This window comes from Haliotis asinina, chromosome 12, assembly GCF_037392515.1.
Source record: "Haliotis asinina isolate JCU_RB_2024 chromosome 12, JCU_Hal_asi_v2, whole genome shotgun sequence".
Classification (NCBI taxonomy): domain Eukaryota; kingdom Metazoa; phylum Mollusca; class Gastropoda; order Lepetellida; family Haliotidae; genus Haliotis; species Haliotis asinina.
The window spans coordinates 35,653,608-35,667,803 of NC_090291.1; the positions used below are offsets into that span (position 1 = coordinate 35,653,608).

General features: G+C 41.5%; 1 protein-coding gene across 1 annotated transcript; it reads left to right on the plus strand.

The window, feature by feature from the left end:
* Window positions 1-1,577: 1,577 nt before the first annotated feature.
* On the plus strand, window positions 1,578-13,750 carry LOC137258252 (cytochrome P450 2U1-like). Its single transcript, XM_067795853.1, has 4 exons — window positions 1,578-2,155; window positions 10,979-11,503; window positions 11,783-12,223; window positions 12,349-13,750. Exons 1-4 carry the CDS (start codon window positions 1,810-1,812, stop codon window positions 12,525-12,527), a joined length of 1,491 nt encoding a protein of 496 aa, XP_067651954.1. The 5' UTR covers window positions 1,578-1,809; the 3' UTR covers window positions 12,528-13,750.
* The last annotated feature ends 446 nt before the right edge of the window (window positions 13,751-14,196 follow it).

Sequence of the window (14,196 nt, forward strand, 5' to 3'; positions counted from 1 at the left end):
ATATAGGGATCTCTGGTACCACATTGGCTGACCTTGCTCCTAAAGCAGCACCTAACACCACCTGTGACACCACTTCTTATGCCTTACACTGATTATAAAGTCACCATTAGATCTTATATCCGTGATCTGATGCAAAAGAAGTGGGACTCACAAGTAGGTATAAATAAATTACATGCGATAAAACCCAACATTGGTCCTCCGTTTTGTATCCCTTGTGATGATAAAATCAGCCAAGCATATCTTGCACTCATGCATACAGATTGGTGACGCAATAGTTGATTGGGGGGTCATTTCATCAAATCTGTGGGAGTGAACACTTTTCACTTTGGATGGACGGTGTGGTGAACATTTTTATGCGTCTATTTTTTACAAAGAAATAGAATTGTTGGATAAATTTTGAAGAATATGTTTTGTATATAGAAAAATGTTATTTTATTTATGGTAGTATAAATTAACAACTGCGATTGTTAGTTGCTGTGCCTTCAAAGGGGGTTAAAGTATCGTAAAATTATTGTCCCCCTGAAAGGGTACGTAAGTCCCAAAATTTTCAAAGTAAAACTTTCACGTACCAGGTTTTTAAACGTAGTATATTTGTTATTTTAATTTTTGGCTAAATTGTCTTACAATTGTCAGTGGCTGAGGGGATGATGTAAATCCAGCTAGGGTTCATGCAGGTAGCAAAGGTGATATAAGTCCCCATGGTCCCTAGTACGGTGATCTACCTTCAGCTGTTGGTGATCTACAGCCCGTGTTTTATATTGTATTGTCTTCTCTCGTTACAGTGTTTTTGTTTTACATGCTAGTTTTATATCTGTGATAGTCTAGTATTTTAACTGTCCATTGTCCATAGCTTTTACTCTTCCGGATGTTTTCATTTTATTGTGAATTGCTGTCACGATATGGCCGATGTGACGGTGAATATTAACTTTCTCACTCACGCACTCACTCACTCACTTTTATGCGTCCATATAGAAATGGAGTGGGTCCCGTTTCACAGAGCTATCGTGGCTGTACGGAAAGGAGGTACGGTCGTCATAGCGCCACATTAGCTTTGTGAAACGGGACCCTGGAGTGTGGGTGAGACATCTGGTATCCATTTGGTCATGTAGTGAAGTGAAAAGCGTCGCTCCCTGCCATTTTCAAGTGTGCAGACCCGTTCTAGTTACTAGTATATTCGGTCACTTGACGTAATTTCCAAAGACTTACATGTTACTTCAGTGTAGCATAAATAATGTTTATGAAGTGAGTTTAGGATGGATCTTTGTAAAATTTTACAGGCAATTGTGAAATCTGCTTTGCACACATAATTTCAGTTTTCATAACTAATGACATCGCATTTATCAACTTACGTGTGTTGTGCCACAATACACAGTCCCTTGGATCAATAATATCTTTGATCCGCCGTGGCTCAGCCAGGCGAAGGTTTAGACAGTCCCTTGAAAAAAGCAATCCCCCAAACGAATGACGGACAAATATACTGGTAATGTGGCGAATGTCATACAGGTGAACCCTCCCATCCCGTAGACAGCCATATGTAAGGGCACAGAAAAAGTAATCCCAAATATGACACGTGCTACAAACAATGGCAGAAGCAAACAGCTAAGCAGACGACATCAGCTGGCTGTCACGTGACGAGTTCGCGGTCACAGGAGTTAGACCTAAACTTCAGGGTTGTGTTCGCTGAGGAGTAACTGTTGAAGAAGTACATTTATGATTCAATCTCTTGCCTGAAAGAGTACACGTGGCTCCGTAAGGTATTCCCCTTCGGTCATCTTCAGTTTTGAACTGGTGCAAGGACATTAGCAGACAATGGTGGATATATTTGCTTTCTTCACTTCCAGTCATACAACTGTGTTGCTGTGTGGAGCTGTGCTAGTTTTGTTATGGCTGCTAACTCGGCGTCCGTCTGGGCTGCCTCCCGGTCCTCCTCTCCTCCCGTTTTTAGGGAATGCCCTCTCCATGGGCTCCGATCCCCGGATCACGTTTAAGAAACTTAGGCAACAATATGGCGACATCTTCTGTTTGTACATGTTCAACACACCAGTCATCGTCCTCAACGGTTACAGCACTCTGAAAGACGCCTTTGTCAAGAACGCCGACGTCTTTTCGGACAGGCCTCATTCATTAATAAGTGACTTTATTGCCAAAGGGAAAGGTAGGTGCCGAAATGACCTCCTTGTCCATTGCAAGTGTTGATATTAACTAGATATTGTAGTTTCAAATGGTTCAGAATATTTACACTTTGACCCGTATCTTTGTCTTTGGTTTTGCATCAATCTTTCTGTATATATGATCAAATCACTTAAGTAAAAAAGTCATATTGGCAATATTGGTCACAACAGACACAAAACAATACTAGGATTCTGGAAAGTACCGACAATGAGCAGGTAATGACCCTATCGAACTGTCTGTACAGTGTTTGGTACTGGACTAGCTTTCCCCAAGGCATTACTAAAGGGTTAACAATGACAACATAAAACCGTTGCGGTTTCGCTCTGTCAGTGAGTATGGTTTTACGCCGCTTTTAGCATGTGAGTTTAATTTTGCGCCGCATTCACCAATATTACAGTTATATGTGGCTCGCTTTTAGAAATATTCCAGCAATATGACTGCGGGGCCATCTGAAATGGGCTTCACACACTGTACCCGTGTGGGGAATCGAACGCAGGCCTTCGGCGTGACGAGCGAATGCTTCATCCACAAGGCTACATTTCCATCCTTTTCGCTGGAAGCAGTGGGGTAGCCTAGTAGTTAAAGAGTTCTCAATGTGCTGGGTTTGATTCCCCACATGGGTACAATGTCTGAAGCCTATTTCTGGTGTACCCTGCCGTAATATTGCTGGAATATTGCTAAATGCAGCGTACAACTAAACTCAATCACTTTCGCTCTGTGACATTACACGACCCGTGAAGGTGCCGGGGTAGAATAGGCCTTCAGTAACCCATGCTTGCCATAAAAGGTGACTATGCTTGTCGTAAGAGGCGACTAACGGGATCGGGTGGTCAGACTAGCTGACTTGGTTGACACGTCATCGGTTCCCCATTGCGCAGATCGATGCTCAAGTTGTTGATCACTGGATTGTCTGGTCCAGACTCGATTATTTACAGACCGTCGCCATATAGCTGGAATATTGCTAAGTGCGACGTAAGACTAAACTCACTCACTCACTGTGACATTACACATGAAGGTGCATATCAGTTTCAGAAGCTCGCTCGTTACAAATGATCCTGACAGCAAGGTTAGATAAGTGGAGTGAAGAATGAAATGTCACCACAAGAGATGAGGCAACTGAGTCTCATCTAAAACGCCATGGTGACCTTTCTAAATGCGTTTGATGCTGATCTAATTACATATGATATGAAACAATTATTCTTTGGAAAACTGTGCTAGGTGTAGATTGACGCTTATAACTTCCACAGCTTCTAGACTTGCAAGAATTAGAGCTTTGACATTACAGAAAGTGAATTCTCCAAAGGCATTTACAATTTGGACAAACATGATTACATGACATGCTTGTATGGATAGTAACTTCTGCTTATTCTCTATACGAGGCTTCCTAGCTATTTCTTAACCATTCATCGTGCTCATATACATGGTATAGAAGTTTTCACCCACAAAACGTGTCACGTATTTATTACAGAAAAGGGAACATGTGGTTCAGGGATGATGAAACACACCTCATCTCAGTAGAGGTATATTTCAGTTAAGGGGGAATTATTTATCTCTTTCACTCCGTCACGCCGAAGACCGGGGTTCGATTCCCCACATGGGTACAATGTGTGAAGCCCCTTTTCTGGTGTCCCCCGCCGTGATATTGCTGCAATATTGCTAAAAAGCGGCGTAAAACTAAACTCACTCACTCACTGACTAAGCGTTAGTCTTGCCCTCAAACACTTTTGTCCAAAAACATTCGTTCCATACGTACAGATACACACTGATTCACGAAGTAAAATTAAAAACAAAGAAAACTTTAAAAACGAATAAAGGAAATAAAACATTATCGCGCTGAAAAAAATGGTTCCGTTTCTTTAAACGTGTATGCCACATTTACACTTTTCAATGTTAAAACAGTTTTCAGTAATATACTTCAAATAACTGACTAGTATCTTAGTCCCAAAAGACAAACCACCTTATTGGGGACCTACGGCACCCATGATTTCCCAGGTTTTAATTCATTACCAAATCAACCCGTGAAGATCCAGGCTAGAACTGATCTTCAGTATTACGCCGTTTTCGGCAATATTCCATCAATATCACATCGAGGGACACCAGAAATGGGCTTCATATTTTGTACCTATGTGGGGAATCAAACCCGGATCTGCGGCGTGGAGAGCGAATCTTTAAAGCACTAAGCTACCCCCACCGCCCCCGAACAACTGTGGGGGAAATCGCGTTGAGAGTGGGGAAATCAATCTTTACTAGTGGGCATGCTTTAAATACGATCCACAGTGACCTTCATTAATAACGTTTGCTTGGATATATATGTAAAACCTTACCCGGTCAAACGGAAATACATATCAGGATTGACTGGCATATTTAAACTAAATAAATGCTTTATCCGCTGTCAAAGGGTCATGTCCCGACAGGCAGCCCACATGGAGGCTATACTCCGCAGATAATTACACACAGCTGCCCTTCACATAGCTGTAATGAGGATGGTAGTAATAACTCATGTTATGTTACTTGTCCCACAGTCCATGAAGCACATTATTTTCACGACTGCCTAGTTCTCCATGCTAAAGCTCTCATGAAGTAAGTCTAGATTCCCACAGGTTCAGAATTTCACTTAGACCCCCTTTCAGTTGAAAGGAGTCATTTAATGTGGTTTTTACGTCGTTTTTAGCAATATTCAAGCAATATCGTGGGCACACCGGAAATGAGCTTTACACATTACACCTGTGTGGGGAGTCAAACCCGGATCTGAAGAGCGAACGCTTCAACCACTAGGCTACCCCACCTCAGTTATTTTAAGAGCTATAACGCAAGGATAGAAATGAAGTGTTAAGGAGGCACAGGGCACTAGTCAGGTAATGTATGTATGCATTTGTGAAAAATTATGATGCCCATATCTTGATACAGACCTAAAACATCACAACAATTATGTAATTTTGAGTTTATTGCTAATGAGCCGGTATACATCATATAAGCTATTTAAACTCGTCTGTCACATAATCCCAGGACCACTTTATTTTCCCCTTCTGCAGTGCGAAAGTTCTTAATGAAGGAAGTCCGATTCCATCGGATTCTGATTCTTCCATCTTGTTACCATCAAAATTATATTTATTCAGAAACTATGAGTTAGTCTTACCTGTAAACTTGAGTGCTGGACATACTGAACATTATATTGACTGCAAGAATAGTCTGTTAATAATATGTTGCAGTCTGTCACAGAAGTGATCTTTATCCTCCTCACTGCTGTCATTTCTCGGGACGTAGCATTGGATAATGCTGAGTTTCTACTCGTTAGTCTTGAAAAATGCTGAAAACAGTCATGACTGATGTGCTTCCACTCCGACTCCCTTGGCTGTTTTCGGTAGCATTAGTGCTATTCTTCTTGCTGTGGACCCTTCTCCTTCCAGTGTCATGGTTCTTCTTGCTGAAGACCCTTCTCCTTCCAGTGTCATGATTCTCCTTGCTGTAGACCCTTCTCCTTCCAGTATCATGATTCTTCTTGCTGTAGACCCTTCTCCTTCCAACGTCATGATTCTTCTTGCTGTAGACCCTTCTCCTTCCAGTGTCATTATTCTTCTTGCTGTAGACCCTTCTCCTTCCAGTGTCACGATTCTTCTTGCTGAAGACCCTTTTCCTCCCAACGTCATGATTCTTCCTGCTGTAGACCCTTCTCCTTCCAGTGTCATGATTCTTCTTGTTGAAGACCCTTCTCCTTCCAGTATCATGATTCTTCTTGCTGTAGACCCTTCTCCTTCCAGTGTCATGATTCATCTTCCTGTAGACCCTTCTCCTTCCAGTGTCATGATTCTTCTTGCTGTAGACCCTTCTCCTTCCAGTGTCATGATTCCTTTTGCTGTAGACCCTTTACCTTCCAGTGTCATGATTCTTCTTGCTGAAGACCCTTCTCCTTCCAGTATCATGATTCTTCTTGCTGTAGACCCTTCTCCTTCCAGTATCATGATTCTTCTTATGGTAGACCCTTCTCCTTCCAGTATCATGATTCTTCTTGCTGAAGACCCTTCTCCTTCCAGTGTCGTGATTCTTCTTGCTGTAGACCCTTTTTCTTCCAGTATCATGATTCTCCTTGCTGTAGACCCTTCTCCTTCCAGTGTCATGATTCTTCTTGCTGAAGACCCTTTTTCTTCCAGTGTCATGATTCTTCTTGCTGAAGACCCTTCTCCTTCCAGTGTCATGATTCTTCTTGCTGAAGACCCTTCTCCTTCCAGTGTCATGATTCTTCTTGCTGAAGACCCTTCTCCTTCCAGTGTCATGATTCTTCTTGCTGCAGACCCTTCTCCTTCCAGTGTCATGATTCTTCTTGCTGAAGACCCTTCTCCTTCCAGTGTCATGATTCTTCTTGCTGTAGACCCTTCTCCTTCCACTATCATGATTCTTCTTGCTGTAGACCCTTCTCCTTCCAGTGTCATGATTCCTTTTGCTGTAGACCCTTCACCTTCCAGTGTCATGATTCTTCTTGCTGAAGACCCTTTTTCTTCCAGTATCATGATTCTCCTTGCTGTAGACCCTTCTCCTTCCAGTGTCATGATTCTTCTTGCTGAAGACCCTTCTCCTTCCAGTGTCATGAGTCTTCTTGCGGCAGACCCTTCTCCTTCCAGTATCATGATTCTTCTTGCTGTAGACCCTTCACCTTCCAGTGTCATGATTCTTCTTGCTGAAGACCCTTCTCCTTCCAGTGTCATGATTCTTCTTGCTGAAGACCCTTCTCCTTCCAGTATCATGATTCTTCTTGCTGTAGACCCTTCTCCTTCCAGTATCATGATTCTTCTTATGGTAGACCCTTCTCCTTCCAGTATCATGATTCTTCTTGCTGAAGACCCTTCTCCTTCCAGTGTCGTGATTCTTCTTGCTGTAGACCCTTTTTCTTCCAGTGTCATGATTCTTCTTGCTGAAGACCCTTCTCCTTCCAGTATCATGATTCATCTTGCTGTAGACCCTTCTCCTTCCAGTGTCATGATTCTTCTTGCTGTAGACCCTTCTCCTTCCAGTGTCATGATTCTTCTTGCTGAAGACCCTTCTCCTTCCAGTATCATGATTCTTCTTGCTGAAGACCCTTCTCCTTCCAGTGTCATGGTTCTTCTTGCTGAAGACCCTTCTCCTTCCACTATCATGATTCTTCTTACGGTAGACCCTTCTCCTTCCAGTATCATGATTCTTCTTGCTGAAGACCCTTCTCCTTCCAGTGTCATGGTTCTTCTTGCTGAAGACCCTTCTCCTTCCAGTGTCATGATTCTCCTTGCTGTAGACCCTTCTCCTTCCAGTATCATGATTCTTCTTGCTGTAGACCCTTCTCCTTCCAACGTCATGATTCTTCTTGCTGTAGACCCTTCTCCTTCCAGTGTCATTATTCTTCTTGCTGTAGACCCTTCTCCTTCCAGTGTCACGATTCTTCTTGCTGAAGACCCTTTTCCTCCCAACGTCATGATTCTTCCTGCTGTAGACCCTTCTCCTTCCAGTGTCATGATTCTTCTTGTTGAAGACCCTTCTCCTTCCAGTATCATGATTCTTCTTGCTGTAGACCCTTCTCCTTCCAGTGTCATGATTCTTCTTGCTGTAGACCCTTCTCCTTCCAGTGTCATGATTCTTCTTGCTGTAGACCCTTCTCCTTCCAGTGTCATGATTCCTTTTGCTGTAGACCCTTTACCTTCCAGTGTCATGATTCTTCTTGCTGAAGACCCTTCTCCTTCCAGTATCATGATTCTTCTTGCTGTAGACCCTTCTCCTTCCAGTATCATGATTCTTCTTATGGTAGACCCTTCTCCTTCCAGTGTCGTGATTCTTCTTGCTGTAGACCCTTTTTCTTCCAGTATCATGATTCTCCTTGCTGTAGACCCTTCTCCTTCCAGTGTCATGATTCTTCTTGCTGAAGACCCTTCTCTTTCCAGTGTCATGATTCTTCTTGCTGAACACCCTTCTCCTTCCAGTGTCATGATTCTTCTTGCTGAAGACCCTTCTCCTTCCAGTGTCATGATTCTTCTTGCTGAAGACCCTTCTCCTTCCAGTGTCATGATTCTTCTTGCTGAAGACCCTTCTCCTTCCAGTATCATGATTCTTCTTGCTGTAGACCCTTCTCCTTCCACTATCATGATTCTTCTTCCTGTAGACCCTTCTCCTTCCAGTGTCATGATTCTTCTTACGGTAGACCCTTCTCCTTCCAGTATCATGATTCTTCTTGCTGAAGACCCTTCTCCTTCCAGTGTCATGATTCTTCTTGCTGTAGACCCTTCTCCTTCCAGTGTCATGATTCTTCTTGCTGTAGACCCTTCTCCTTCCAGTGTCATGATTCCTTATCGTAAATGACCTGAGGGAAGTTGACCTGTATCATAAATTGTAGTTTTGTAAAGGGACTTCCTTGCTTTTGTATTTGATGCTGTGACATTTTCAGTTTTTAAAATAATAGTGAAATGAAAATATATGTTCATGAAACAAATCTTCTTTTTCACCATGGCCTTAGAACGGTATACGTAATAAATGCAAACTTGATCTCGTCATTATATGGCTGGAATAATGGATAATATTTCATCTGTGTTATTTCAATATTCAGTGTGACATGACACATTGAACACTATTTTGTTCACTGAAATTGTATCAAACTTTGGAAATAGATGAATACATTAACATGGATAGCACTGACGGACACATTTAATAAAGGATAGAGAGAGTTAATATTTATCGTCACATAGCCAGTATTGCAGCTTTATCGTGACGAGAACAATTATAAAGAATTACACTGTATTTCAAGCAAATTAGAAATTAAACCCTGTTGACGAAGAACAGTGAAACCACTAGTATATCACAGGTATCCATTTATAATTAGTACCTAAATCTAAAACAGTTTAACCATAGAAGACAGTACAATATAATAATGGACTATTGACTGCCAACAACATAAGGTAGATCACCATCCTGGAGAGCATGGAGACATACAGTACATTTGTCTCCTGCATGGACCCTAGCTTAATTTTCACCATCTCGTCAGCTGATAGCAATTTAGACACATCTGGTTATACAAGGGATACAAAACGGAGGATCTTCGCATTTCAATAAATAATTATTAGTATATGTATTATGGTCAACACTACATCGTTGCATGATTACCCCTTCAACTTTGGTCTGACAACCCAACTCGGTGTGACCGATATAGGCTTTTCTTAATCATTTACACCTATTCGAGTGTCCCACTGTTTGTGCATCAGATCACGAATATAAGATCTAATGGAAGCTTTATAATCAGTATATGGAAGAGGAAGTGGTGTCACAGATTTGTTGAGTGCTGCCTTAGCAGCAGGATCAGCCATTGTGTTCCCAGAAATGCCACGTGGCTGCGTAAGCAACAAAGGACATATTGGCCTATAGCAAGATCATTATACAATTCAATCATTTCTTTTAAAAGTGGATGTTTACAAGGTAAGTTTTTAATAGCCTGAAAGCAAAAGAGAGAGTCTGGATAGCTTGTATATTGTTTATGTTTAGGGTGTCTTTGAATATATTTTAGGGCTATTAATATGACTGTATATTGTTTATCTAATGAGGAATACAACATTATGGGTAAATCTTTTATCGCTGCTGCAGTCGACTAACTGCTTTGTTTCGTTGGGTTGTTGCTTATCGCTGCACAATATCCAAGCTATATGGTGGCCAGTCTAAGTAAACTTAGTCTCATTGTATTTCGTTACACTCCACCACTGAGTCTAACAAAACCTAGTAGAAGGTCGCGCCAGGTAACCTTTGAGCTACTTATAACCGTCCAATCAAACGCGAGACGGTTAAATAGATTGAACCAATCAAACAACGGCTACTATTTAGGGATCGATGGGACTTTCAAAATATTCAGGTTACTGACACAGATCTCTCCACAAACAAAATTCTGTATATAACACAGTTATTTGACCAGCTGTATATACGCTTGGGGGGTTCACTATTTTCAGGGACTGTTTACTCACCGTTGTCATGGTCGTAACCTGCGCCGTGTGCATCACCCGGAAGGGATCGTACACTAAATAGCATGAATCGTTCGGGTACGAACCTTTTCAAGATAAAAAGTTCAAAAGGTATGTGCCAATGTCCACTTTCGCGATTTGGTAAGCTGTGTTCTCATTGGTCAATCTCAAAGGTTACCTGACGCGACCTCCCATAAGGTTTTGTTAGACTCAGTGGTGGAGTGTAGCGAAAAGTACTGAGGATAAGTTTACTTAGACTGTATGGTGGCAGTCTGTAAATAATCGGATCATGACCAGACAATCCAGTGAACATGAGCATCAATCTACGCAACTGAGATACGATACCATTTGTTAACCAAGTCAGCAAGCCTGACCACCTGATCCCGTTAGTCGCCTCTGACAAGCTTGGTCGCTAAAGTTCTATGCTAACCCGGATCTTCATGGGTTTCTATGGGTATCAAGTACATTTTGGGTAATCACAGGTACCTTATATCCCCTCTAAGTGGTTTATCTTCGGTGGTTTCAATTTACTCGACCTGACCTATGGTTTCTTATGTGTTTGTTCTTTATAATCGTTGTGGGCACATGGTGGTTCATGGATAACCGTATTGGAAAATTGTTCATATCAGAATTTATTAAAGGTTTTCTACGACAACAGGTACAGGTTTTACAAAACATCATTTTGGTATTCCGATGGGTCTTGCACATGACGGAAAATTATATAGACCATACATGCATTTAAACATATTTACATTTTGTTTTACAGAAAGGCCTTGTGAGTGAGTTTGCCAACGTTTGTGGTTGTGTTTATTCTATTCATATTAATCCTTCATACATTTTGCATTCAGGATTGGGTGGAACGTCCGGTATTGTCTGGCGCGAACAAAGACGATTCGCCCTCAACACTCTCAGAGAGTTCGGTGCAGGCAGGAACATAATGGAGGACAAAATCCACGAAGAAATCTCACAGTTTCTCGAGACCTTAGAAGCAGAACGGGGACAAGAGTTTGACTGCAAACGTCAGGTGCATAACGCTGTGTCCAATGTCATCTCCTCCACTGTATTCGGAAAGCGGTTTGAATATAGTGACCCACTTTTCAATAAATTCATGAGAGCTATGGAGGAAAATTTTGCCAACGTAGGGGCGGCTGGGGTGTTGAATGTGCTGCCTGTTATGCGTTTTCTGCCAGGGGATCCATTTAAATTTAAGATAACAATGCAGAATGTTGATACAGTTATTTCACTTTTTATAAAACCTATGATAAAGGAGCACCTGCAAAACCAGGATGATGATAATGTGGACGACTTCACCCACGCCTACATCAAGGAAATGAGACTTCGCAATGAAAAACAAGAGGACACGACGATGGACAGTAAGTATAAACGACACTATATTTGTTCTACATATATATTTATTGGGGCGAGAGTAAGGGGTATGTATTTGACAGTCCAGTAACAACCGAATCAGTAGGTTGTTATGGCTCTGGGACAAGTTTAATAATATTGCTTTATTACATCCCAAATGAAACATTTCAACAAACCATACACCCTTCAAAGCTTCCTGGCACAACAAAGGGACATTATACAACACAAAGATTTGCGACGTCTGAACTGAAAAATACCTTTTTTCATTCTTTTCTCGTTCTTTTCAGTGGAGAATTTAACCATGGTTATTACGGACCTTTTCGTGGCCGGGACAGAAACCACGGCCACTACCATTCGATGGACACTGGCTTACCTTCTCAACTATCCAGAAATACAGGAAAGGTGTTTCCGAGAGATCCAGGAAAATATCGGCCAGAGTAGACTTCCTTCAATGAAGGACAAGACTAGCTTGTCTTACATGGAGGCAACCATCATGGAAGTGTTGAGACGAGCTGATATCGCACCTGTAGCTCTCCCCCACGCCGTTCCCCACGATGTCAAGTTCAGGGGATACACCATCCCAAAAGAGACAATTGTCATGCCGATGATTGTTTCCGTCCTACAAGACCCGGATGTGTGGGGTGACCCAGAAAACTTCCGGCCTGACCGTTTCCTTGACGACAGCGGCAAGGTTGTAAAGAAAGATGAGTTCATTCCATTCTCAATAGGTGAGTTGCATGTAAGAAGAATAAAAGAAGAATTCAAACTTTATTCCAGTATTTTCATCTTATGCATCCTGACACATTTCAATATGGGAAAGGAGGTGTAAATCTAAATGTTTTAAATATTTCAGGTCGAAGAGCTTGTCTGGGTGAGTCGATGGCCCGAATGGAGTTGTTTCTCTTCCTGACCACCATGATCCAGAGGTTCAAGTTTGTCCCCGTGGATGGCAAGATGCCTTCTTTGGATGGAATCATTGGCTTAACCCATTCTCCAAGACCATTTGTTATGAAAGCCATTCCCAGAGTTTAATCACTTTATGTGAGTGAGTGGGTAGAGTTTAAACAGCATCGAGCAACTATCCAACACGGAGTTGCCTGTGTTTTACTATAAATGATCCCTAAAGGATTCCGTAGTTAATGATTTTATATAATCCTCAGTCATGTCAAATCGAGGCCATGACCAAATTAGTCTTTCATTCACGTAGGGTATTCTTCGAGTGAAAGAAGGTTTTTGTAAAGACATTGTCACTGAAAAACTCAGGGAGTTCGTGCTCAGGCATTTGTGTCCGCTGTCCGTCGACATTGGCCTAAGATGACCAATGGAACTGAAACTTGACACACTCGTTTCAGTCACTGATGATGCTTTTCTTTCCAGAGGTACGAATCTGGCATTAGGCATAGCAGTCTCAGCAATAATAGTGAAAACAATTTTAATGGCAGCTGGCCAATACTCTTGCATCTTCTCAAAATGCCATATTTTTGCATAAACAACTTGCAGTTGGTCAGTTTGCTGAAATAGTGATTGTGTTGACGACCACAGTGGGGTAGTATGAATCTAATATGGAATTTTCTGCATCGTTTGTGATTCAGTAAAAAATGGTCTGGTGTTGGAAATGTGTTTTCCTTAGACGGTTCGTGCGGTTTGGTGTAAAAACCTTTGAAAGACGTGGACTGTGGGGTATATTAGTGCTTAACGAATATGGTCAGAACGAAGACCTGGGTTGGCTTCCCAACACTGGTACGATGAGTCAGGCCCATTTCCTGTCTCCCCCGCCGTGATATTGCTGGCATTTTGCTTAAAACGACGTAAAACTAAACTCACTTTTTCATTTTGTTTAAAGTAAGTATAACATTAATACGTCTATCCACCTCTCAGTGGATGTCTCTGAGAATATATATCCAGGTGAAATACAGTTGCTGTTACTATCCTTTGCCGGAACAACAATGAAAACAATTTGCATCTCTAACTTATATAATATGTTATCTCACTGAAAATTATTTTAAGAGCTGGGGTTTTCGCAGCTTTGACTGTTGGACCATTTGTCCTAAAACAGCTGTGTTATTATTGGGCTCGTGTATCTAAACAGTTCTGCTCGTAAAATGCGCAATATAATTATGAACTTGATTTAATTTTACTACCACTACTAATACTAATACTACTAATACTACACAGTATATCACCTTTTACTAACAACTGTAACACAAAAACAAAGCAAAACAAAAAAAATAGAAAATAAAACAAAAAACACAGCACTACAAAGTGTTTCATATTCGTTCACCAAGAGATCGGGACGATGGAATATTCTAAAGATTAGAGTGTTTGGTTTCCCACATGGTACTGTAATCCCAGAAAGACGTTTCAGGAAAGGATTCAATGAGTCGACGGCAACGACGTATGACATCATGTAATGTATTTAAATCTACTTGTATCAGATCACGGATATTAGATCTAATTGTAGCTTTATGATCTGAGCGTGGACTAAGAAGTGGTGTCACAGATTTGTTGTTTGCTGCCTTGGCGGCAAAATCGGCCATTGTGCTACCAGAAATGCCAGCGTGGCTTGGTAACCAACAGAAGACGATATCGTATTGGCCAGTTGCAAGATCATTATATATTTCAAGAATTTCTGCTAAAAGTGGGTGTTTACATGATACGTTTTTAATTGCCTGGAATTAAGAACTCGGAATAAAGCATATAC